Genomic DNA, 12,910 nt, shown 5'->3' on the forward strand with positions numbered 1-12,910 from the left:
CAATGCCAAATGTGGTCTATGACCACATATAATTCAAATATGGAGTCTCCACAGAAGACAAGATTTTATTCAATTGTATTCAAATAAATCTGGACCCATGATATTTCTTCTGCAAAAACTGCATGCTTTTCAGAAGGCACCTATGCTAATACTCAAGTTCCAGATGATGACATAATATTTTGCATTAACAAAATCACAAAATCACACAATGATACAAAATCATTCCTTGACTTCACAGAAGTTTTCTTTCTTTGCTGACACAATCAGGACAAATATGTTCAATTAAATGCCCATGTAGTAACAAGTGCATCCAATGCACATATATACTCTCATCAAAAGAGTAAATATTGAGCAGTCATCATCAATTATCTTCATAAAAATGAAGTTTTTAGATGAAATAGAAATTTCTTATGTGACAAGAAATAGCTACAATATGTAATATTAATGAGTTAGTAGCAATACATATTACCCTCAATGATAACTTCTCTTAATAAAAGTAATACAATGAACCTCCTGCTTATGCAGAATTGGAAGAAAACTTCCTACATCCAGAGAATTGCTGTTTATGCCCATCTGTGAAAGGCACATTCAATTCTGTTTTACTGACAGTTCAATGACAGTCTGCAGGACTCTACCAGGGCCTCCAGAGGGCGCTGCTGGCTGCAGTCTCCTCTTTGCTGGCAGAGTTGCGGGCTGGGGAGGTCAGCTGAGGCAGGACACCGTGACTGCTGCTCTTATCAGAGGAAGGCTTCAGGGTTTGGAAATGGCTCAGCAGTCTTCTCTGTGACGCTGTCTTCACTTCACAACGTGACAGGAAGCTCACAGCTTCTTGGACACACTTGAAGTAGCCCTCACTGACAGCTGTAGAGCAGGACATGCTGTTAGCTTGCTGGTGCTGGTGCTGCCGTCTCAGGAAGCAAACGGTCATCTCCAGGATGTCGGCTTTCTCCTGCTTGGAGTCGGGATTCTGGCTGAGAAGCTCTGGGCCCAGGAGAGACTTGAGCTGCTCAATGCTGCTGTTGATACGATCTCTGCGCATCTTCTCCACCATTGGCTTTCTCAGCTGCAGAAGGAAAACAGCAAAACTGTCAGTTATCTGGTTCCAGAACATAGCTTTTATTTGGCAAAATTAATATTTACTTAAAGTCACTTATCCACATGTTATATTTTGTATTTACCTTGTTGTTGAGAGTCAGGTACTCCTTGGAAGAGTTCATTGCTGCAGTGGCTGTAGGTGCCATGGCTGTTTCTCTGTGCTGTAGAGTCAGTCTGATCTGTGCTGGACTCCCCACTCCTATTTATACTCCATGATCTCCATATCAATGTGTGGGTCTTGGTGTTTTTGGAGTTTCTCACAGTGTCCAGCCAATGGGAGAGCTTGGGAGGACAATGAGGAATGCGAAGCTGCCACATGCTGAATGAAGTGCTTACTGCAGGGGGACAATGAGCTGGTCTCAGGGGAACAGGTGGAGGGGTGGGGGGGTGATGGAGGGAGACTCACAGAGCGCTGTGTGAATCTGGGAAAGTGGTGACCCTGTAAAGAGAGCAGATCTGCCGCCTGATGTTGGGATCAATGACAGTGACAGAGAGACAGTCATCACTATAATGCACACGTGTGGGATTGACACACTTCTCAGCGCTAAATATTACAGTATGTTTCAGGATGGCATTTATGTCCCTTTCAATGGAAACTAAGATGAGCTTGGATTGAAGAACTAGCTCCATGGTTTTAGAAACATACTGTATCTATTGCTTATATAAATGTATATTTTGAAATGCTTTGTGGGTCATCCTGGATGAAAGTTTGACACAGAGAAATAAATTTTTGTCAGTCAGCCTAGTTGTCCTAAATAGACTTACAAATAATTATTTTTAGTTCATGAAAAAAATATCCACAAAATTAAATATTGCCTCATTTGCAGGATTTTTCTTCTGATTCAGATATATGAAAGCATGTAAATATAGTTAACCTAAGACATGTTGCCAGTATTTTAGATATAGGCATCTTGCATTCATGAGGAGTGATTGGAACAGAATAATTATGGAAAATATATTATTGCATGAAATGCCATGTAATTTCGTGATAAGTGACCAGAAACACGCTGTTCCAGTGTCTTTTATGTTCTGAAGGTCGTCAGTGAGCAGCCTGAGTGCTGGGAGTCCAGATGTCCGCAGTCTTTAGGCTGGTCGTTGCTGTGAGTAGAGAACTGCTCTGAGTTTCCCACACTGAGTCCTGTGTGCTGTGGTCAATGCACTACAAAGACAGTCCAGCTTACTGAATAGGCCATTAGTGATGGTAATTGGCTCTGAGTTGCAGTACAGAGAAAGACTATCAGCAGAGACCATCTGGCAGGAAAGACTTTACTGGTGGTCACTCATTCATCTATACTGCTTCACCTGAAGAAGGTATGTTTTCATAGCCATAACAGTATAAAATCACAATAACACTACAAAATTAAGTTCGGACCAATCAATCTTTTTCAGCATTCTCTGGTATTGCGTTTGTAAATACGAAAAAATATATACCCAAAATCACTGAACCTTTTCACTTAATCATCCATTTTTAATGTATCTCTGCCAGCTGTCTTCTTTCTAGTGAATACCTACTCTCATTTCCCCACAGTAAAGAGTGTGGTTTCATCCACCATGTGTACAACCGAGCATGAGGTGCCGGTGGGATTGAGGCTGGCAGTGATGCTGAAAGTGTGACTCTGCTCTCCTGAGCTTTCCCACACTCTGCCCATTCAGAAACTCCTGCTGAACAATAGAAGTGTGCCCAGTTAAATGCAAATATCTTTTCAAGACCAGCTGAGTCTCCAACAAGCCCCCTGGGACAATGCTTGTTAGGCAAATATTCCTTAATACAGAGCCAGGTAAACACAAACATTAAGAGAGAATGTTCTCCATCTGTAAGTGTTAATCAGTGCATGGCCTTAAAGGGACAACAACCTGCCAGTGATTTTTAACAGTTCTTAATAGTCCCTTAATACAGTCAGTAAGTACTGGCACATTGGATGAAAAAACAAAATCTCTCAGTCATCACTTCTTGTTCATCTGATAGCAGTTTCATATTAATAGTTACATTTATCAAATCTTGTCATGTGATGTCAAAACAGAACAATATGGTTTAAAAATAAAAGCTATGAAAACCAGTCCAATCTGTATTGTTAGATCAATGGAACCTCTTTTTGTCAGCTTTGTATGGACACAACATAAACTTTTTTTTTCCTGAAGACCTTTTGGAGCAGACATTTTGCAATGTTGCCTGTTACCTTTATTGTGCCATTTCAGCAGAAAAGCGTAACTGTAACTATAATCTCACCATTTCATTTCCAGGGTTTAAATGTTTACATAATCAAAATGATTTAATGTGATTTCTCCTCTTCTGAGGTGCATTCCACCTTGCTACAGACCCTGACGATGTCAGTGATGTCAGAAAGCTACAGCTGCAGTATGAACTGCATAAACTGTATTTCATCTTTAACAGTAACTATGAGATGCACAGTCATGTGCCCTCGACACTTGCATACGGCTTTCCAGCCACAAACATCACGTCTTTATGGATTTGAAAAAGAACATTAAAATATGGAATTGAAACCTACTGAACTCCCAGTATTCTGTGGTCCCAGGATGTGGACCTGTGGATTCAGCAGCTATTGTCCCAGCTGGGCTCTGAGACTGCGTTCTCCTCTGGTTCCCACACTCCGTCCATTCACTGCGCTCAATGGAGGCACAAAAGAAGTGTGTCTTATTACACAGCACATTAGCTATGGAGTTTGATCCCACATTGTGCAGGCAGGAGGCCTTACGCCAGGCTGACCACAACAGCACCAGCTGGCCATCGAGCCCATTCACTCACACACCTGGAACATTTCAGGTGAGTCTGTCACACATCTGTATGTTTCCTAATCTTATGGCTTTTACATGTAACTAACACATACACTGCACTGTAATTAATATTGACATTAAAGCAAATGAAAAATACATGCTATGTTAAAAAGTGTTGTCAGTAGTGATTATTTGGTTGTCTTGGTTTTCTCTGTTTACATTATTCTTTTTGTCTCTTTAGGTGTTTTAATTCTAATCATGAATATGACTGACAATAATGATGCTTATGTTTATTAATTAATTCTAGTCATAAAGATAGTAGCACTAGTATTGTTTGTATTATTATGTTAATTGGTTTTGAGTGAACCTATTTTGGGGGATGGCACAATGATTTGAGAGACCATGAAATGATTATGAAATGATGAAGGAAGCAGTTATTTCATTTTCAGGACTTATTTCTTTATTCCTGTTGTTTTGTCATTAATAATAATGAATAACCTCTTGACGTCTTCACATCATTCAAACTGAATATCCAGACTGGATCATTGAAGGCAACAGGAGTTCCATTGTCAGACAATCAGTTATACCCAGCATGGATAAAAAATTCATTTCATTTGCATATACAGTCTACACAGAAGACAACATTTTCTTCAGTCGAAATCGAATGACTTTAGAAACATGATGGTTTCCCCAAGCTTACATATTTGTCATGTTCCATCATATAATAATACAGAAATTCCATTGAAGGAATTTAACTGGTATTATGCCAATATTCAGGTTTCAGATGTGGACATAACATTTACAATCAAGCAATTAAAATGCTACACAATCAAATTTCCACTTCACAGAAGATTTTTGTTTCATTTCCTGACATAATCAGAAAGTAATTGTTCATGTCCATGAAATGCATGAGTGATACCATACCCAATGTGGGTTAACAGTGCATATCATTTCTACATCAAGTTTCCACAGGGAATCAGTCTTCATCCAATCATAATAATCAAATTACTTTGGAAACATGTTTCTGTTCCAAAAATGACCCCTTTCCATTTTTCACACACATTATAGTATATAACATCATTTCGGTGAAATTAACAGGTCATTCTGCCAATACTCAAGTTCCAGGTATGGACATAATGATTTCCATAAAGCATTTATGAATGCTACACAATCCTTTCCTTCATAGAAGTTTTCTTGCTAACACAATTAGAACACGTATAATCAGATAATGCCCAATATGGGCAGAAACGGCATGAAATTCACATATAGAATCTCACCTGAAGAATAAATTTGATTAGTTGTCATCAAGCATCTTAATGAGTGTGACGTTTTTTTACGTAAAACTGATGCTTCTTATTTGACAAGAAATAGCTACAATATGTAATATCAATAAGTTAGTAGCAATACATATTACCCTCAATGATAACTTCTCTTAATAAAAGTAATACAATGAACCTCCTGCTTATGCAGAATTGGAAGAAACCTTCCTACATCCAGAGAATTGCTGTTTATGCCCATCTGTGAAAGGCACATTCAATTCTGTTTTACTGACAGTTCAATGACAGTCTGCAGGACTCTACCAGGGCCTCCAGAGGGCGCTGCTGGCTGCAGTCTCCTCTTTGCTGGCAGAGTTGCGGGCTGGGGAGGTCAGCTGAGGCAGGACACCGTGACTGCTGCTCTTATCAGAGGAAGGCTTCAGGGTTTGGAAATGGCTCAGCAGTCTTCTCTGTGACGCTGTCTTCACTTCACAACGTGACAGGAAGCTCACAGCCTCTTGGACACACTTGAAGTAGCCCTCACTGACAGCTGTAGAGCAGGATATGCTGTTAGCTTGCTGGTGCTGGTGCTGCCGTCTCAGGAAGCAAACGGTCATCTCCAGGATGTCGGCTTTCTCCTGTTTGGAGTCGGGATTCTGGTTGAGAAGCTCTGGGCCCAGGAGAGACTTGAGCTGCTCGATGCTGCTGTTGATACGATCTCTGCGCATCTTCTCCACCATCGGCTTTCTCAGCTGCAGAAGGAAAACAGCAAAACTGTCAGTTATTTGGTTCCAGAACAAAGCTTTTATAAAGTAAAAGTAGGAATAAAATTAATGTTTACTTTAAATGATTGATTCAGGCATCATATTTTGTATTTACCTTGTTGTTGAGAGTCAGGTACTCCTTGGAAGAGTTCATTGCTGCAGTGGCTGTAGGTGCCATGGCTGTTTCTCTGTGCTGTAGAGTCGGTCTGATCTGTGCTGGACTCCCCTCTCCTATTTATACTCCATGATCTCCATATCAATGTGTGGGTCTTGGTGTTTTTGGAGTTTCTCACAGTGTCCAGCCAATGGGAGAGCTTGGGAGGACAATGAGGAATGCGAAGCTGCCACATGCTGAATGAAGTGCTTACTGCAGGGGGACAATGAGCTGGTCTCAGGGGAACAGGTGGAGGGGTGGGGGGTGATGGAGGGAGACTCACAGAGCGCTGTGTGAATCTGGGAAAGTGGTGACCCTGTAAAGAGAGCAGATCTGCCGCCTGATGTTGGGATCAATGACATGGTCATCATTATCATGCACACGTGTGGGATTGGCACAAGTCAAAAGCACTAAATATTACAATGTGTTCTAGTATCCAAGGTTGCTGCTATTCAGGAAATGCTCCTTATATGTTTCGTAACACACGAATATGTTGTGAATTTTCAAAATGACAGTGCAATCCTATAGGTTGGTGCAAACAGAATAATTAATCTACTGCATGTTTATCTTTGTGCAAAAATAAAATGTATTATTCTGTTAATTTAATTAATTTCTTTACATAACTGTTTTGTCTTATGGTCACAAATAGGTATATCTTCTATAACATTTATCGGCATGAAATACATTGTAAAATAATAATTATATATGTTTTTATCGACATTGTTTTATATAAATTATTCTACATCAACTATCAGTGATTAAAAATAATTATCCTGATATTAAATATTGCAATTTCTTCAGGAGTGACTTCAAACACATTTTCAGACTCTGTTTTGTTCTCAAAGCGGGCGGTGTGCAGGGTGCTATGATTTCAGATGTCCACAGGCTGGGAGCTGCTGTGAGTGGATAACTGCTCTGAGTTTCCCACACTAAGTCCTATGCACCACAAAGACAGTCCAGCATACTGAACAGGACATTAGTGATGGTAATTGGCTCTGTGTTGCAGTACAAAGAGAGATTCCCAGCAGAGACCATCTGGCAGGAAAGACTGTCTACCAGTGGTCACTCATGTATCTGTATTACTTCACCTGACTGAGGTACATCCTCACAGCCACAGTGATACACTCACAGTAACACTACAAAGTTACAAATTCGCACTGATCTTTTTCAACTTGTTTTCAACATGTAGGTATTGTGTTTGTCAACACCAGATTATACATATCCAAGGTCACTGAAACATTTTACTTATTCATCTATATATTTCTATCAAATATCTTATCCTTATGAATTTTCCCCCCTGATTTCCCCCACAGTAAAGAGTGTGGTTTCATCCACCATGTGTACAACCGAGCATGAGGTGCCAGTGGGATTGAGGCTGGCAGTGTTGCTGGAAGTGTGACTCTGCTCTCCTGAGCTTTCCCACACTCTGCCCATTCAGAAACTCCTGCTGAACAATAGAAGTGTGCCCAGTTAAATGCAAATTTCTTTTCAAGACCAGCTGAGTCTCCAACAAGCCCCCTGGGACAATGCTTGTTAGGCAAATATTCCTTAATACAGATAAACACAAACACTGAGAGAGAATGTGCTCCTGCTGTAAGTGATAAATCATAGTCTGTGGAAGATTTTGTCTAGATTGTGATTCATTTCATAAATAAGAATATTTCAGAAATATTTTAAATTAAAAGTAACCAAGCCAAAGATTTTAAATCACTGAACTGTCAAATTCTTCATTTTTATGGATATGTGCCCTCAATCACCTTTTAAAGCAGGCATTTATAAACTTTTCCCTTTCCTGTCTTTTCTGAGTGGATAGCTGGTGATGTTAATATTACTGTTTCAAAAACATCATTTTCAGTTGTCATATGTAGACAGACCTTGTGTGTTTTGTCATGGTTTCTTTGGCCATGGTCTTGACAGCTCTCTAAATTTCTGACTCCTGTGACACAGGCATAGGACACTGTTTGAATGTGGGAAAGTGCTGACCGGAGGACAATCTGTCACCTGCAGCTTGGATTAAAGACAATGACAGTCACAATAGGCTCCAGTGTAGAGTACACGTGTGAGTGGGGATGGGTGTGAGAACTGACAACTATGGGAGGGATAAAGATGCCTCGACTTCAATAGCTGTCTCTACTCTTTACTTGTATGGAGATTAGCATCTAATTCTTTCAATACTCTCAATGTGGAAAAAACGACATATATTATAATTTTTTTCTCGTTTTAAGTGTGTGAATATGAAATTTGCATTTACTTTTTCCATTCGTTACAGAGGTAGTTATTGTCACTCACCACATACTGTTTATGTCTGTCATTTATTCGTGTGTCTAAAAAACGTATTTCGTGTTGCTCCTCATCCTTCAGAAACGCGACTCAACCCCGAGGCAATTAGGATCGTCTCCACAGTATCAACTATAGTATGTCTGCGCATGAGTGCAAAGCGACAGCCCTGGCGTCCCCTTTGATGTCGCGGAGAGCTCAGGTGTCAGAGTGCCGCGGTGCACCCGTCGTGACCGCACACCGCCGGCTGCCCTGTGCGAAGCCCGCCGTTTCCCAGCCTCCGGCCCCCCTTCAGACGTGGAGCCGTGCGGTCGAGCAGTTTCCCACACTTGTGTATTAATGACATGGGACACCCCGACAAAGGAAGTGTGCCCGGTTACACAAAGCGCTGCTGACCGCGCGCCCCCTGCCCCTCCCGATTGCACCCATGCGCACAGAAGAGGGGGAGGAGGCACGAGATTGCTGGCACACCATCTGGATTACAGAGAGTTAGCTCTCACAGGGAGAGCTAAATCACAACAAACATTTTATTTATTCATTTATCAATAATTTATTTAACCAATTAATTGATTCAGTAGTGTAATATAAGAATATTAAGATTTTAATAATAATATTAAACCAGTGATCTTAGAAGTGCGGAAATATTTCTTGTATTTATAAACATATGAATGCATTTACAGCACTGACCCCCCCCCCCCCTCTTTTTTTTTTTTTTGCTGGAGGGAAGAGAACTCACATTAACTGTTGCATGTCCAACCAAATGATTCTGTCTGTTGAAAATACCAATAAAAGAGGCATTCATAACTCTGCTTCAGCAATGCTTATGCATATTTGAATGGATTAATTTAAAGGATGTCTAATTTTTATAAGGTGCTAATAATGCTATAATTGTGTTAGTTGAGGACTATGTCATATATGACATTATTTTGCTTTAATACTCATGAATCCTGGACTACTGCTACTACTTGGTCCCATTTTTGAAATGATATCTTGATTTTATTTATTTATTTATTTTTTGCAGAGTTGTTGAACTATCTTAATTCAATGTAAAGTACACATCATATATAATAATATTGTATGTATAATAATATTGTATGTATAATAACATTATATATATATAATATATAATATATATAACTATTATTTAAGAGTGTTTTATAAAATATAATCAAAAACCTAAATTGTATTTTGAATGTCATTTCAGATAAGAACGCTATCTCTCCTGACAGAGTGAGATGTAAGATTGGCATACATCTGGATGTGTATGGATCGCATGCTATCCCCTGGCAGATGTTTGGACCCACTTTCCCACCATGAACCATCCACAGAGAACCAGTGGAATCAGGACGAGAGACATGTTCACACGCTTTCTCAGCCACCAATATGTCACTTGATTGACAGAGGGCATTAAAGAGACACCCTCCCACCTGTTCTCTGGGATTTGAGCTATTATATCCCCCATTAATAGGAGCTATTCATTCCAAAGTATTGTCACATGATCGGAGCTCTCTGATTGGCTCCAGAGTGCGAGAACCAAACCCAGCCAGAGAGCTATAAATGCTGGTTGTGGATGAACAGCAAGTCAAAATCGCAGCACTGCGAAAATCTGCCAGAACCGGACTTCCAAACCGCAAAACTGGCAAAATACCTGAGCATCAGTCTGCACAGCACCATGAAGGATCAGCAGACGCTGTAAGTTCAGAGCAAATGATTACAAATTATTTCTGAATATCTATTTGTTCATTATTGGCAATGCATAACATAATTTTACTAAAGACGATAATTTAACAGCTGCACAATTGATTGCAGAATGTGCTGTGAGGATGTGGTGCTTATGCTACCTTGCTCTGCTCCCGCAGGTGTAAAATCATGAGCTTGGAGAGGAAGTGCTGCAGTGGGGTGGAGAAGCTGAAGACAACTCTGGAGGGACACCTTCAGAACGGGGTGCCCAGCTCGGACATTTGGGAGAAGACGTTGTCCTTCTTCGCCCTGAGAAAGGCTGTCCTGTTCCACAACGGCTATTCCAAGTGCACCCGGGAGAGCCTGCGCTTCTTTCCTTCCGCTGACGAAGATGTGGCACCATTGTGTTGCCAGCGGTGACCCCCCGAGGTCAGAGGTCAGAGGTCAGGGGGCATGGAGAAGCGTCCAAGTGGTCGGCAGGTCACAGTTCGTCAAGACAACAGCCACAGGAGACTCTGCTGACCCCAACCAATTTAAATCTGCACTGCAAGCCCAGGGAGGGGTTTGAACAAGAATTTAGACTTTTTTAGTTGCTGTGTACAGCAAAACCAGCCTGATACTTGAATTGAGAGTGAAGAATAACGCTGCTTTTTAAATAATGCCTTTCTAATAGTTACATTTTCTAAATGCATTTTTTTTGCCTTGATGCAAAAATTGTGCTTTTTATCCATAGGTTGAATCTCAAGGGTCTTTTGTAAAGACAGATTAGTTTAGGTTAAAAATGCCGTCATGACGGTTATTCTCATTTTTTTACCAACTAAACTAAGAACTGCTGCCTGAATGCAGCGATGCTAATGAAACTACGCTTCCTTTGTACAGAGGAGAAACGTTATCTTTTGTATGCCTGTGCATATATTGCGGTTATGCTCTTTCTGATGAGAATTTTTTAAAGTCTTTTTTATATTTTATCAAATTTAACTTGGTTTCAGTGTGCTTTAAGAGTTTCTTTTGTTGTTTAAGTATGTTGAATGAATGACCTTTGGAACAATATTTGGATAGTATTTTTTTATTTGTTTTAATTATTTACTTGCAACACTTCAATAAAGTTTCTTAAATGTACATCAGTCTGTTCTGGAGTACAGCTTCAGGCTCACCTGTTGGTCAACCACACATTGGACATCTATGTACATCTACAGCTGTCACTAAACTATACTTATAAAACAGTTTGATCACATCAAAGCATGTAATTTAGACTTTTCATTCATTTATTAAAAGTCTCAAACCTGATTTAAAGTAAGGAGTAAAAGAACTCATAGCATTGCATCTGTATTTGCATAGATAAGGACAAGGGACAAGATACAAGCTGCTATTGCTATCATAATCACATCTCACAGAGAGTGACGAACCAAAAATTCAGTTCTAATTCAACATTAATCCTTTTAAATATTTTTCTCACAAATTACTTTCTTACTGTTTGTCCTCCAGAATGGTGCCAGGGCCTTGTGCAAAGAGGCAGTAAATAGAAAGTAACAATATGCTCCCAATGGCTAACTGCAAATAGCAACATTAATTCACGTTTCATCCTGAATAGCCCTGATTAGATAAAATATTACAAAAACGCTTTTACATTTCTAGAGAGGTGTCACATATTTTGTCACAGTATTAGAGTATAATATAATCACATCTCAGTCATTAATAAGATGACTTGACAAATTCAAATCTGCAAGTCCACCCTGCCACATAACTTCTTGGACTGTAATGCAGCATATCCATATTACACCTCTCCTGCTCATTCCACCTCTCAGGCTGTGGCTCAGGAGGGCATACCCCATGCATGTACAGCACTGAGATTGCTTTACATGCATAGTAAAGAGAATATTGTTGGCTGTAAGTGAAGAAAGGAGTGGGAGTGTAGTTTCTAACCTGCGTTAAAATGGACAATATCTACTAACAGCAAAACCTGTTTTGTGAAGACCACTGTGGGCAGAACTGTGGTGCCTGAGATGGCTGGTTTCTAACCATTGCATTCATAGAGAAGAATATCAAAGCGGTGGTGGTGACTAAGGAGCTGGGCTCATAACCTAAGATCACAGGTTTGGATCCTGGCCAGAGCACTACCGCTGTGCCCTTGAGTAAGATGCTTAGCCGGAAAATACCCAGCTAAATCAAACACACATATGTAGGTTTTCCTGGATAAGGGTGTCTTACAATCCAGAGGAATGACATGTAGTGAGCAGACACTATTAAATACTTTAATTTACTATTAAAGTAAATTACTCATGTCCTGTGAGTGTTACATTACAGCTGACTTCTCTCTGTCAAGGACCCAGCACAGACCGGGAATGCTAACGCTGGCATACTGTCTCCCCGACTGGAGGAGGGCATGTTTAGCATTTTTAAAATAACATCCTTATGTCGGAGACACAGGAAGGCTCGCTGTCATATAATTATTTGTAAGCTATTGAATCAATCTCCAAGTCAATTTTCAATAAAACAGAAAAACAAAACTGACAGACGATGATTCTGATGAGAATCTACTAATTAAGCCACTGTCCACGCGCTTCAAGATTTATCAATCATTTTAAAGAGACAGGATGATCAGACATGCAAGCTATTTATAATTTTAATGCTAGATTTCTCCTAGATTCCAATCAATGCAACGGGATGTGAAAATGTTGAGGAAAAAATACACCTTTAGTGAAATGTTTTGCACTACAAGTACATTTAAAAGAGTCACTTGACACATATGTCTTTAGACCTGATTTACATGTCACTGAGTATACTTCTATTGTTCAGCAGGAGTTTCTGAATGGGCAGAGTGTGGGAAAGCTCTAAGAGTAGAGTCACACTTCCAGCAACACTACCAGCCTCAATCCCACCAGCACCTGCTGTCTCAGACCGGAGAGGAGGATTATGGGAAATATATAGGCTCAGTCCCAGCTATAAGAGAT

The 12,910-nt window shown here is 40.1% G+C and overlaps 2 protein-coding genes across 2 annotated transcripts; both read right to left on the reverse strand.

The window, feature by feature from the left end:
* Positions 1–631: 631 nt before the first annotated feature.
* On the reverse strand, positions 632–1,255 carry LOC118781193 (transcription factor HES-5-like). Its single transcript, XM_036534116.1, has 2 exons — positions 1,179–1,255; positions 632–1,063 (listed from the first exon to the last, which is right to left on the reverse strand). The coding sequence occupies exons 1-2, from the start codon at positions 1,239–1,241 to the stop codon at positions 632–634; spliced, it is 495 nt and encodes a 164-aa protein (XP_036390009.1). The 5' UTR covers positions 1,242–1,255.
* Positions 1,256–5,404: 4,149 nt separating this feature from the next.
* On the reverse strand, positions 5,405–6,040 carry LOC118781195 (transcription factor HES-5-like). Its single transcript, XM_036534118.1, has 2 exons — positions 5,964–6,040; positions 5,405–5,836 (listed from the first exon to the last, which is right to left on the reverse strand). Exons 1-2 carry the CDS (start codon positions 6,024–6,026, stop codon positions 5,405–5,407), a joined length of 495 nt encoding a protein of 164 aa, XP_036390011.1. The 5' UTR covers positions 6,027–6,040.
* Positions 6,041–12,910: the final 6,870 nt, after the last annotated feature.

Source organism: Megalops cyprinoides, chromosome 7, assembly GCF_013368585.1.
Source record: "Megalops cyprinoides isolate fMegCyp1 chromosome 7, fMegCyp1.pri, whole genome shotgun sequence".
In the NCBI taxonomy this organism is placed as follows: domain Eukaryota; kingdom Metazoa; phylum Chordata; class Actinopteri; order Elopiformes; family Megalopidae; genus Megalops; species Megalops cyprinoides.